This window comes from Amblyomma maculatum, chromosome 11, assembly GCF_055883805.1.
Source record: "Amblyomma maculatum isolate TAMU_Amacu chromosome 11, ASM5588380v1, whole genome shotgun sequence".
In the NCBI taxonomy this organism is placed as follows: Eukaryota; Metazoa; Arthropoda; class Arachnida; order Ixodida; family Ixodidae; genus Amblyomma; species Amblyomma maculatum.
The window spans coordinates 74,898,823-74,913,296 of record NC_139354.1 but is presented as its reverse complement, the minus strand read 5'-3'; the positions used below and the strand labels follow the sequence as shown (position 1 = coordinate 74,913,296).

General features: G+C 43.5%; 1 protein-coding gene across 1 annotated transcript; it reads left to right on the top strand.

Annotated features, from left to right (window-relative positions):
• Positions 1 to 5,187: 5,187 nt before the first annotated feature.
• LOC146174184 (beta-mannosidase-like) lies at positions 5,188 to 12,636 on the top strand. Its single transcript, XM_084585343.1, has 3 exons — positions 5,188 to 5,385; positions 7,849 to 8,043; positions 12,370 to 12,636. The coding sequence occupies exons 1-3, from the start codon at positions 5,188 to 5,190 to the stop codon at positions 12,634 to 12,636; spliced, it is 660 nt and encodes a 219-aa protein (XP_084441469.1).
• The last annotated feature ends 1,838 nt before the right edge of the window (positions 12,637 to 14,474 follow it).

Sequence of the window (14,474 nt, the reverse complement as noted above, 5' to 3'; positions counted from 1 at the left end):
TAAATTTTTTGTTTGTTTCAGGTATGCGGTATGTAGATTGGGTCATGGACGCCTATTTCGGGATCCGCAAAGAACAGCGGAGCGTTACGCCGACGCCAGCTAATTATGACAAGGCGTCCTACGTGACACAGGTCGCACTTCTCCTCCACTTATAATACCATGCGCACGAAAACTCCCTAGAAGCTGACCAGATGCATGTACATTTTTGTTGCAATCATACAATACATACTGTGGAATGTATGGGTATTTTCTTGATAACAGCCGTGGAATCCGCAGTTCTCTCTAACGTTTAGGGCGACTCAAGTAGCCAAGATAAACTGGTCGAGCCCTCGCTCTAAAAATACGATAACTGCTCACCGAATCGTTTCTGTAGCTATAGAGCATAGCTCCGTATGAATGCCTTCAAATCGCAGCAAGCAATCCAAAGGGTCCTCATAATGAATAGAGCTGCACGGGGAATGGCTGTCAAGAGCTTTCAGCAGAGAGGGGTGACTGACTAAGAGACATAATAATAACAAATCAAGTGAACAATACCTGCCGCGCTAGAGCCATTGCCGGGGAAAGATAGCGTATGCACGTGCTGTGAACAAACTGCAAAATAATGCTATATGGGATTGTTTTCCCGGCTAATTATGGCGCAGAGGGAATATATTGCCACATGCGTTGGGGCACCGTGAGAACAATTTCAGCACATCCGGAGTTGATATTGTTCTTGTAAGAGAGGTCTTCTCTTACAAGAGAAATGCGCTTCTCTTGAAGCATGAGCGGCAGACAAGACTGGTGCCAAAGTCTGATCGTTGCGTTGTTCTCTCTGGAACAGCTGAGGATCAACAAACGTTGCTGAGATAGGCGCTAGGTAGTCATCAAAGTTGTCACCATCACTACCAGATGACAAAAGCGGCAAGCGTGACAATATTATAAGGATTCTTATGTTCCTTTCGAGATATTTATTCACATTGATTCCCATATTCTAAGTTTCTCGATTAGATATGCCTCCCTATATTTGCTGTCCTTGAAAACTTTAAAGCCTGACTGGGGAATAAATAATTTATTTCCATTAAACTAATAATTCTAGATTAGTTTTTCTATCCAGTAAATTTTTGTTTTTTTCGAAAAAATGTAACCATATCACAAGTGCCAATTATTCATATTTTTGCACGAGGCGTTAATTCAATGAAAATTCCATCAAGTCAGTTTAACTGTTCGCGCATGTCTGACTGTGAGGTACTACCTCCTAATCAATTTCTCCGCGAAAATTACTGTATTCATTCGCTTTCACACCTGCGCAGCTCGTCCAGGCGGAGAGCGTACGAGTAGGCTCTGAATCCTTCCGGCGCCTGCGCGGCTATCTATACGAAGGTCTCGGCTACAGTATGGGTGCCCTGTACTGGCAGCTCAACGATATATGGCCTGGAGTGTCTTGGTCTTCCATAGGTTTGTCAATTTCCTTTTCTTGCCACACATCGCTTGTTTTTGTCTTTATTAAACGGAAGCCACATGGAGAACGCACCCAGAACCAATGGACGGAGGAAAGGCGCCAACCTAATGGCGTCGCACTCTGTTCTGCGTGGTGCATCCCAAGCATATGCGCATAACTTTGTTTAAGCATCATTGGTAAAAAATGTATAAAAGCACTACTGTGTGTACATTTGCGTGGTTGCGAATAACCTCTATCACTTTGTTTTCTGTGATTGCCACAAACGCAAAGACCAGATCTTGGGGAACACGAATTTGCAATAACAGGTTCAGTGGAACCCTCGCAGGACTCTCAATAGAATGAGTCTGCGTACAACCAATGGTTATTCTTCTTCCCGAAGCCTGCATCTGGATTGGGACGAAAGCCGAGCTGATTATCTTTGGCAGAGTCCAATCGAATCTCCACTGTTACTATTCAATTACTGTTCGCAAGTAACCATGTAACCCCAGTAAGAGGGGGCACAGGTACTGACAGCCTTCTCCCAAGCACAGAATTCTGCAAAACTTTACACCGGGAAAGAAAAAAAGCGGACACTCCCAACGAGATACTACGCTTGTATATAAAATCTAACAGTTCCATCAGAACCAAGCCAATGTTTTCATTTATAATTACGGAAGTGAGTTTTTATCTGCACTTCTTAGCTTTTGGTCGAAAAGCAGTTTTCTTGTACCTTCTTACGCGTGTGGCCATTTAGTGCCCAGCATGTTCCTGTCGGAAGAGAATTAAGGACTGAGCTGAGCAGGATGCTCATACAGTAACTCGGTTTCTGCAGGGTAGCAATGATGGAGAGTAATTGAGTTCGACACGTAAAATATACGCAGATATGTCGACTTCTGAGAAGTTACATTTCAAATTGAAATCTGACGAAAAGACAGAAGTACAAGAAATAGGAAAACGTAAACGAACATCGCGACATCAAGCATTGAAACTGTCCGCGATGATTGCTGGGCGGGCATTTTCGTTTTCAAACCGACGCACGCCCATTTTCTCTGCTCCGCTGGCTGGCCAACACGTGCGTACAGTGGATGTCATGCCGTAATAGCTTCATCAAAGCAAACGAATTATCATTTACTTAGCGCGGGCTAGCAGGTCAGGTTGTGCAGCTACCTCTTCAAGGAAAAATTTCTATCGGACACCAGAGGAAGATTGGTTGCTCCGCAACATCAAAAAGCAGTGTCAATGAGCGATATAGATTGAGGTGCTAAGTTATAACGCCCGCGCAGTGCAGCGCCTTAATTATGCTTTGTCGTACCAGCAGCTTGAAGCTTGACAAAAGGCGATAGTGGCCTGGACCAAACACGACTGCGCACACCAAGTGAATGTATTTGTACACGCCGGTACCGGGACCGGCGTGCAGGAAACGTTTCGCAGTCTAACTACTCTGTAATTAAAACCACTTTACTAACTCCTGTCATTTTTCGCCCGCCGTGGTTTAGATAGAAAAGCTGCATTACAGCTTTTCCATCGCCACAAAAAACGTGACAAGGTCGACACTCAGAGCCTATACCAATGGACAGAAAATAAAAGAAGCTTCCAGAGCATATCTCAGTCTAGTCATGAGTTGCTCCTCTTAGCACTAATACCAGAGCGGAAAGTTTATTTTATGAGTCTTCAATGTCTATGTTCATTGTTTATTAGCAATCGTGATGTAGGCGTGTGTTGCAAAAACATGATGTACCGGCCTTGTTAAGTTTTCTGTGGTGAACCTCCTTCGCAAATATGCGACTCCGGATGCGTGACCTTTGCGGCTGCAAAGATCACTCGCTGGAACGTTTTTGTGGCTTTTCTCGAGCCTTTTACTAAGCTAAAATATTACGCTGTAACAGTCGATCCCGAATACATCAAACTCGAAGGCGATCGCTGAATAGTTGACATATCGATAATTTGATGAGCAAAACACATCAGCTGTTGAACTCATCGGTAACCCAGGAACGTATACGGTGTACTGACGTTAACGGTATGCTTTCGGCATTATAGCAGCTCGCCGCGGGTGCAGCAAGCCGTGAAGCACATGACGCAAACCCGCGCGCGCTGTTCGTCCCTTCGCGCCAAGCTTTAAAACGGGAAACGAACTCGGCGCACCACTCTGCTCACAGCTTGCTTCTCGCACCGAATATCACCGTGCTGCTGGGGCTTACAGTGAAGCTGCAGCGGACGGTGCTTTGGTGAAAGGTGCTGCTGGTCATAAAAAGACCACTTTTGTTAACAGCAAACTATAAACTCGATAACAAGACATTAAAAAAGCGTACAGTTGATTTCTTCGTTTCCTAGAGTAGCGAAGCAGACCACTTATATAGCAGCCGCGAGCCTTCGCTCAGCAAGGCTGGGTTGTGTGGTAATTGCCACACAACCAGCGCACAAACAGCCGTCTTCTCCGCTTAGTAGCAATGTCGCAGTGAAAACAAGCGCCCTAGTACCAACACCACATTCAAGCGGCGACGACGTTGCTCTTGTCAAGCGGTTTTGCAGCTCTTACAAGAGCCCTCCTGCCCCCCCCCCCCCCCCCCCCGGCCCCCCCTGAAGAAAAAAAACCCTCGCACTCAGAGAGACATAAATGAGCATCCTGCAGTGTAACTGTAGAAAGTTTGATGTAATAAATGTTGCTCTGAATGAGAGTTCGCTAGAAGCAAAGACCTCTCTTACACTTTTGTCTGGATGTTTCAAGACTTTCTGAGTGCGCAAGATAAGCAATAATTCGATATATCAGGTATCGACATCCAAGCTTCGGCTTTTGAGACATAGGAGCAGCAGAGCGGTTGGTGTCTTTCAATGTGTTCCACGTAACATCTTTGCGAAGTATTTATTAGAGCAAGCGCTAACATGCACTTCAGATAACCGTCTGCACCTTCGCCGTCTTTTGTCACTCCAAGGGATACGATACAATCACCTCTGCAATTCTTTGGCAAAACGGTACGAGCAAAACTTACTCCGCGCTGTTGTCTTCTTTTGCTAATGCTTTTTGAATGCTCGGCGCGGACAGATGAATCGCATTTCACACGTCGTGTGGCCGAACACTTGCATATCGAGTTCATCATGTAAGCTTATTTTAATGCGGCTGATCGCTGCCGGAGAAGACCACTCTGAGTACAACAGGCTAATATTTCCAGACACAAACTGATGAGTGAAATGCTCACTGAATTCGTTCCGATGGGAGTAGAATATCGATGTTATCTTATGTACTTTCATCAGCCCAAAAATATCAGTAATGCTCAGCTACCTCAGCAGCTGGCAGCACACAAGAAGAGGGTACGTAGACAAAATGTAGGCCACTAGACGGAACTAAACGCAATGGGCGAGTGTTACATTCCTGAAGACGTTTGAGGAAAAGCTTCTCATGTAAACCAGAATTTTAAACTAACGTCTGCATAAGTGAAATCACCTCGTTTGAAAAGGATGGGGAGGATAAAGGCATTATAAAAATATTGCTCATAATCGGGGAGAGAAAAAGTGGCACAGGCCTGAGACCACGCATCAGTTTTCTTAGCTTATTTGATGCACGGCTAGCGCACTGCTTACCTGGTACGTATAAGAAAAGAGGCATAAATTTACACAAAGTGATGGTAATCTAAGTAGTGAAAGGCAACCTGCAATTGAAGAATAGACTTCCGTGTCTCAGCACATGTGCTGTAAATAGCTATGTACCTTTTTCTCCACAAATGCGACCTTCCATTATCTCTCCCTTTCTATTAGAGTACGGTGGCCGATGGAAGATGCTTCATTATTTCGCCAGAAAGTTCTTCAGCCCCGTCATTGTGTCTGCCTATCTGGAAAGTGGCAGTGGCTCTACCTTCAGACTCTTTATCATCAGTGACCTGCTCGTTCCTGTCAATGATGCAATTTTGAATGTCGCTCTGTACACGCTGCGCTCATTTCATCCTACATGGAGGTTTACACTTCAGCCGATTGTGGTGAGTACCAAACTGTTACTCCTTTTTTTCGTTCTTCGGACGCTACGCTTTTGTACTCGGATCCTGTAGAGTACTTTCTGCTTTAGTAACTTCCACTCTGAACTGATTTAAATGACTGAATCTTGCTTTTTTCGAACTATAACGCATGCCGAGTGAGAAATGAAGTCAGGAAAATTGTTAGTACGTGGAGAAATATTTGCTGAATTGTCACCGCAGTGTGCCTTGCAGCTGGAAGGAGTGAACAGGAAGTGACGCGAACTGTTCCTTTATGCTTTAGCACTGTTACTAAGTAGAGTGGCTTGTCGTTCGAGTTGCCTAAAATTATTTTAAAATGTCACTACAAACATAAAAATTGAACAAAACACACACTGTGTATCAAATGTGTGTGTCTCGTTCTATCTGTCCGTTTCATTCCGAGGTTTTAAAATAATGCCCATATACAGTCCCTTTTATAATCATCCTCTCGCAAACTGGGTAACATCATTATTTAAAAACTGAGAACACACCCTGGCGCAAAACATTAACGCACACAAAAGAGAAAGACAAGGGGACAACACCTGCAATAACACAAACGAGACACCCCTGACCTGTGGAAGGTCTTATATAGGGCAAATGGGCAGATGTATGAACACACACCTTGGGGAACATGGCAAAAATGTAGATAGCAATAAAGATAAATATGCTGATTTTGTCAGACATGTCAACACGTGCAACTGTGAGCCTCGACTAGAAGAGGCGAAGATTCTAGTCAGAAGCAAGAACAAAGAGAAAAAGCCACTATTGGAAGCCTTTCACGTAGAGAAAAGGGCATTCTTGTGCGTCACTGATACTTCAGTCATTTTGTATGCGGCGGAGTAAGATTTTCATTGTAAAGGTAGCGCGCGGTGATAAGCTACGAATTCGATGAAGTACGTCTTTGAATGTGGGCGTAGCCTGACGGTATAAATGCATGTGCGTGTTTTCTGAAACAGCACGGTAGTGGCGCCTGTCCATTGTCCCGTGCGTTAATTTTTTGCGCCACGGTCTTTCCTCAGTTATAAAAAGATGTTAAGCCAACCAGCCCGTCAACATGCTTTATTGGATAAATCATGCAGGTTGTAAAACGCACGCAAATGAAACGGCATTAGAAGCACAGTGCGAGCTTAAAATTGCGTAATTCGCTGAGGCGAAGGGCGACATAATTTTGTCGCGCAAATTTCTTGAGCACATTTGCATGCAAACGAGCTTGGCAAGTGGAATATTGATTCGCCTCACCATCAGAGAGATACTGCAATTTTTGTCTTATCCTCAACCGCGCCATCTATTGCACAATATGAACTAAAACCTTATCAATGTATGGCTAGAACTTTTTTCTCTCCCTGTTTACTTCTTCCAACCGACCCCACTCTTTCCCCTTTTCTTTCCATTAAAGAGTATGCGCCAAGTATCTTCTCCCATCGGCTTGAAATAGCCTTGAAGCCGGATGCGATAAGCTAATTAAATAGACTCCTGACCCATTTTATAACATGAAACTGAGGAGCTTGTGATGCATTCCCTATTGTCCGCTGTCTTGGCTTTTGTTGGTTTGTGCTTGGGTTTATACTAATATAATAGCGAATTTTTGTGCATGATTTTAGTGCGGAATCTTCATTATAAGGGATTGCGAAAGCGAGACAAAGGCACTTGTGTAGCAATTAGTTTTATACTAATATAATAGAGAATCCTTCTGCAGGACTTCAATACGTGTCCATTATTACAAGGGCTTGAAAGGAAATAAGTTACAGAGGAGCGGCTTTCCCATGCTGCTGATTCTAACTGCATGAACCATAACTAATAGCAAGAAACCAATATGCCATATCACTATGTGCAATAATAATGTACTTGGTTACAATCGCCATTTCTTTCAAAATTCTGGGAGGTGATAAAACATTATGTTAACTAAACACTTTTCATTTACACTAGAATAGCTCATTAATAATCAATTGTTTTTTCAAGTATAATAGGCTTGTGTCTTATATTAGTACTAGCTTTGCTTTTTTCCTGCACTTATGCGTGATGCTCTGCGGCGTTTTCATGTGGCGGCGGTGTTTTGTTTGTAAGCCGGAATATGCTATGCCCAAACAAGCTAAGGCTACGAAGAATTTTCAACCTTACTCGCACACTTCGGAGCGGAAGACAACGATTGTGTTCGAAAGGTTTCTGGTGTATTACATTCCACTCTGTGCTATACTATCTGGCTGGACTCCGCACAGTCTTTCAAAGCCTTATTGTGGTGCTATTTAGCCTCTTCAGCCGCGAGACCTAAGACTGAGACGAGGTCATCAATTTTTCCAACACCATGGTCACCACCAGGTAAACCTAATGTTTACCGTTTATTCTAGTTTACGCTTCTGTGTTATGTGTATAAGTACTACCTGTTGTGGTCAGGTAACCAGCGACAAATACTTAGTTGTTCTGCAGTGTTTTCCATTAAACGTTTCGCAGCCAAGTGCGTCGTCTGTGGATCTTGGCTGCTTTTCGATAGACGACCAGCGACAACTCTACGGCTGCTCAGAAATTGTTTTCTGCTTCTTCTGGTTCACGCTCACCGAGAATTCTACGGGAAGGCTGCTTGCCCCAGAAGCCTATCTACTGCTTAGTGACCTCAAAACGACAAGGCTTCATGCCGTCAACGTAACAGTAAGCAAAGCAGATCATTCGACTCGTTCGAGATTCAGTCATAATTAAATTAAAACTCAAACTAAACTCAGCAACACAACACATGCAGCGTAATTACCTTCATATCATGTTTTTGTTTTGTTCCATTATACTCAATTCCGGCAGTATACCTATACCGAAGAGAAAATATTAGTCGTTCGTAATACGACCACATGCTTATCCTACCCTCTTAGAGAGTAAGAGCACTGTACTTTGGCTGTGACGCAAATCTTGCGCAGTAGTCATCCGCATGCAGCATGAATGGCCTCGGCACTGTTTATAATAACGTGAACGACGAACGCATCACTGTCTACCTAATTTTCTAAGGTTTTATATGCATTAGCCCTCGTCCCTACTTCCCGCATGCACTGAGACTGCAAGAGAACCCTAGTGCTTGTCAAACACGTAAGAAAATGAACCGATCAGGTTCTATTTCTTTTCGCAATAGGGAACTTTATGAATGCGCGTTAACCAGTCATTTCAGCTGCAGCTGCGGAAATTTAAGCCATCACTTGCAGGAGCTGTACTTCCAGATAGCGACACGTAAGCGAACAGCGAAGTCCAAGGGAACCCCATTGAGGCGGAACTTCTATGAAATAAAAGTAGCTATTGCAAAGCTAACACAGACATGTTCGCCTTTTTACACAGCCTGGAGCACGTGACAGCCATCATGACGCAATATTTCTCCGTTACGATAGCCTGATCACAGAATACCATAATAGCTGTCCGCTGTTCTAGCTCTCGAAGGTGAATTGGTGACTTTTCTTTCAGTAAGGCTGCCAACCGCAGTCCTAAAAATTTGCCCGATCTGATTGCACAGAATGAATGCTAAGGAAGAAGAGCTGCCACTATGGAGCATTTCAAGAAATGTTGGAGACTACAAATACGTGTCCATAATGCCTTACTATAGCTCCTTAACAGCCTTTGCGCCTTTACAAAGCATTACTCACGAATTAAGGTTAGCGGTGAAAATCGTGCCCGTGAAGCGAAAAGTACCAAGTAAAGAGATATAGATAATCTGTGCAGATTAGCTGATGCGCAAAACAGCACAAATGAACACAGGTAAAGGCTAAAAGAACCTTACATGCTTCCCGTAGCATACCAAACTGCGACGCTGTCTGGAACCCACGCATTGTAAAATCATGTAATGTTCTAATATTTCCTAAGTTCTATACAGTCGTATTCTAGTTAGGTGCTCTTTACCTTTGATAATGCCAAGCTAATGTTCATCTGAAAGAGTGCCTTAGGTGATAAAGTACTGCGTACTGGGCCAGCAGAACAAATCATTTCATTCTCACTTGTGCACGGCTTGTTTATGCTCTTATTCAGTACGTCCGAACTTGTGGTGCCCGTGAAGCGAAACGTACCAAGTAAAGAGATATAGGTAATCAGTGCAGATTACCGGATGCGCAAAACAGCACTAATGAACATAAGTAAAGGCTAAAAGAACCTTGCACGCTTCCTATACCATACCAAACTGCAACGCTGTCTGGAACTGAGGCATCTTGAAATCATGTAATGTTCTATGCATTATTTCCTAAGAACTGTAGGGTACAGTCGTATTTTAGTTAGATGCGCTTTAGCTTTGGCAATGCCAAGCTAAAGCTGAAAGCTGAAAGAGTGCCTCAGGTGATACAGTACTGTGTACTGGGCAAGCAGAACAATTCGTTTCATTTTCACTTGTGTACGGCTTGTTCATGCCCTTATTCAATACTTCCGAACTTGTAAATCCGTTACAGAGAAAGCTCTAGGGCACATTTGGAAGAGATAGCGCAGATGTTTTTTTTCTCACCATCATAAAACACCCGGTGTGCTGCCTAAAAGAAGTAGAAGCTTTATTCATTTTTCGTTGAAACTAAGTAATTTGATATGCACGCACCTTTCTTGAAGTACCTACATTACGTCCCTTTGTAATAAAAGCTAAGTAACGTGCTAAGTAACTCGGGGGATGAACTGCAAATAATGATCGATGACCTAGACAGGAAAAGTAGAAAGGTAGGCTTGAAAATCAATATGCAGAAGACTAAGGTAATGTTCAGCAGCCTCAGGAAGGAACAGCAGTTTACGTCAGGTAGCGAAGCACTGGAAGTAGTAGGCAAATATGTCTACTAAGGACAGGTAGTAACCGCAGATCCGGACCATGAAAAGGATATAACAAGAAAAATAAGATTAGGATGGAGCGCATTTGGCAAGCACTCGCAGTTTATGACTAGCAGCTTACCGGTATCGCTCAAGGGGGAATTATACAACAGTTGCATCTTACCTGTACTCACCTATGGGGCTCAAACGCGGAGGCTAACCAAGAGGGTTCTACTTAAATTGAGGACAACGCAGAGGGCTATGGAACGAAAAATGGTGGGGGTAACACTAAGAGATAGGAAGCGTGCAGACCGGGTCAGAGAAATAACTCAAGTTACTGACATTCTAGTGGAAATCAAGAAGAAGAAATGGGCATGGGCAGGACATGTAAGTGCGAAGGATAACCGATGGTCGCTTAGGGTAAGAAACTGGATTCCAAGGGAAGGAAAGCGTAGCCGGGGGCGGCAGAAAGTTAGGTGGGCGGATGAGGTTAAGAAGTTCGCAGGGGTCAAGTGGATGCAGCTAGCACAGAACCGGGTGAATTGGAGAAATTTGGGAGAGGCTTTCGCCCTGCAGTGGGTATAGTCAGGCTGATAATGATGAAGATGATGATACAATAAAAGCGAGATTGTTCAAATATGGGCAGTTGCTTTAAGGCTTACTGTAAGCTGAAAGTCAGTGGGCGACTACTGTTAATTAACTCAGTAAACAAAGAGACAGTACTAATGAGATAGCACAAGAATTTCCGTCAGACAAATGCCCGCCATCTTTGGTCAACGAACTCCCATATTGGCCGAGACAGGGGTGACGTCATAGACCACGAGCGGGCACCAATTTCGAAAAGGGCCTTAACTCACTGATTAATTTAGACGCTCATGATGTCACAATAAACTAGCAATTACTAAACACCGAATGATCAGTGAGCAACAACAGCACGAGTTGTGTTTGAAAGCTACCCCGTTAGCCCACCTGCAAAATTTAGTATCTGTCCGTAACACCAAATCGTGCCGCCCCATGAAATACAAAATTACTTTCTTGGCCGGCACGGGGATGGTTCCAAAGATATCAGTTGACCACAAACAAAATCCCAGAGTTCGATCCAAAACAATAAACTTTAAAAACACCTCGACCACCCGAAAACATTTATTAAGGTATTACCTCTCCCACCGATAGCGGGCGAAAGATGTGCTAATAATTGCTAGAGGGAAATAGTACATACACGAAATGAAATGCAGCTGAAAACTCGAATGTTATCCTACATCCTTCATAGAGGACTCAATGAGTTTTATTCATCTGAACGGTATTAACAGCGCCCCCCCCCCCCCAAAAAAAAAAAAAAAAAAACAAGTACGTAGTCGTTCAAGTACATGAGTAGTTTTTCAGTCTCCATAACATGCAACACTTTGGTGAATAAAAATCTTGTCAGGTATTCTTAAAAGCTTCTCGGTCGCCTCTGTCGATGTTAGCCAGTAGCAAGCTGTTTATTTCGAGAAGTGAACCAAAATAGTTTTGTAGTTTATATTCTATTTTAGAAGCTGTGTATTTTCTTGAGAGGTAGGTCTCCGGCCCTAGTACGTTGTGTTGAGTGATACAGTGTTAAACATTGTTAGGTATTCTGAATTATGAAATTTATTTATTTGTTTGTTTGGGTATCTATTATTCCTCAAAGGCTCCTAGGTAATGGTTTTTACAGGAGAGGTGGGCATCTTCAGTGCAGGATAACGTCTTCAATGAAGTATGCAATGTGCTTGAACGAGTTATCTCACTATGGGGATGTGCCCGCCGGGGTCGTGCAGTGGCTACGGGGCTCAGCTACTGTTCCCATGAACGCGGGATTGAATCCCCGCTTCAGCGGTTGCATTTCGATGGAGGCGAAAAGCAAGGCGTCCACGTGCTGAGCGATGTCATTCCACGGGAAGAACCCTGGTGGTTGAAATTTCTGGAGTCCTCCACTACGGCGTCTTTCATAGCCCGAGTGGCTTTTCGAACGTTAAAATACACAAACTAACAAAAATTATTATGGGGATGTCCAAACCTACAGCCGTATCGAAAATAATATTAGATCTTCCCGGCATTCAACTACCGCTGGCAGACGAAGGTCTTCCGTGGAACGTTTTGCAAACTTCCTATCGTGCCACGGCAGTAGAACGGGAAGAAAAAAATACCATGTTTAAATCGAATGTTCACGTTTGTGTGATTTCAGAACATCTATTATATATTCCTTCGCAGGTAGTATCTGTTACAGGACGTACGGAGGCTGCGTCTAAGACCGATGTGAACGAGTTTGATGTGGCTATCAGCACAGACCGGATCGCCCTTTTTGTATGGCTTACTGCACGAAACCTGAGTGGCCGGTTCTCCGACAACGGCTTTTTGCTCAAGGACCCCGTCAGGGTCATACAGTTCAGCACTCGTGAAAACGTGACCCCAGTGGTGTTGAAGGATGCAATTTCCATCACAACGCTTGACAAATACACGCGTATAATAAAAGATTGATTGCAGTAAAACTCACACAATGGCTACTGTTTCACATGTGACCCTACTGATTGGGGGGATTTTTTGAGTTGTTTCCGCCGAGTTTTTCATTTTATCTTTAGTTGTTTTGGGCTGTGTAACCGACGTCTATCTCATAAGAAAGAGCGCAGCCCTAACCTAAAAGAAGACTCATAGCCTACCTAAATAACAAATCAATTGCGTGAAACCACGACCCGCGTAATGTCCCCTTCATCAGCGTTGAATGCTATTGTCGAAGTTTTCTTCCCTATTGCTTATTAACGATATATTTGAATGCTCCGGCAAGTGAAAATTCCCGGTGTTTTCAGCATGCTTTGTCTTGGCCATGAGGACACCAAAGTGTTTTGTGCAGGTTGTTAGAGAGTTTTGAATCTCATTGCAAGTAATGTTAACACTCCATTTTGTAGTGCGGCGCATAGAAAAGAATGTGCAATTTTTGAGGTAGTGCAAGTCGCATGCTTCTTACCAACGCAATAAGGTCGACAACGTCAGCCAAATGTGAATTCAGATGTATTCTTAATGTTTGGATTCGACAAACACTCTTCAAGTAACCATGCCCAAAGAAAATACACAAAAAATTCCATAGAATTGCCTTTACGATGCATCCACGCGCCAAAATGCACAAATTTCACATTCCCAACAAAGCTTTTGTACTTGCCCCATATAGGTACTTTTCCAGCATTATGGGGAAAAGCAACATAGAAATTGTCCCGCATTTGCGTGGTACTTTTCATTTTAAGTGGTTAGAAAAGGCTTCTCTCAAAGACTTCTTTCGAAAAATGAATGTGGTGAAGCGGTAGACATAGGGAAATTTCTCAGTATGTTCTCTTGTTGAGTCGCTGAGCCCTTCTTACGAAACGCTTGAAATTAAAGAATCAGTTTTTATTTACTGGACCTTCTGCAGGTTGTTTGGTTAATTTAGAGGTCTTTACCTACAGCGTGTCTAATACTTTCTTTGAAAATGGCTATCACCTCCCCTCCCAATAAAGGGGAAAATTCTTCATCACCTCCTTTAAATGGACACTCTAGACAGCTCAATCATAATTTTACCGCAGCGATGTGCGATAGTGGTGCTAGTCATGCTTTCGTTGGAAATTTTCAAGTGGCTCAACCTACACTGATTGCTTAATTAGCTATTGGCAGCAGGTTTATCCCGTCACTCTTATTCGAACGTAGCTTTCTCCTATGCGGTCATGTGAGATAAATGGCACAAAGCGTTACGTATACGTGGAGACAGACATTGCTAGCAAGCGGCGAGCGGTGCGGTCCAGCAGGAGCCTAAATAAAATCTACCGCCGCTCGGAGTCGTCGCTTCGGTGAACCGGCCACAGATATGTCAACCACGACAGGTAAGTTCTCGCTGCGAGTTCTGCCCTGGATGTGAGCTCATTTTCGGGCATTTACAATGCCAGAAAGCACGCTTTAAACAGACATTTATATTTTAACTTTGTCAGTAAAGTCAGACCTGAGCGGATGGTAGCGCCATGTTACCTACTGTCGTAACGGCTAACACTATAGCCGTTACGAGAATATGACACGAATATACCATCCCTCTTTATTATATCACAGTGTCATACACACAGCTATTTTGATCACGTGCAGATAAGAAAGCCTATACTACTTTCTCTAAACAAACTATATGTACCTTTATTGCATGTTGCCGCTCGATCTGCTTTTGAAAAGCATTACAAAACAATCCCACAAGCAACACCGCCGCTATACTTGCACCGGTACCCACAGCGGCTGCCCTGCTATAAAGGCAGAAGTGGTTGTCGTTTATTTTATTTAGATAACTTTTGTTTCCTTTATTTAAAGCTACC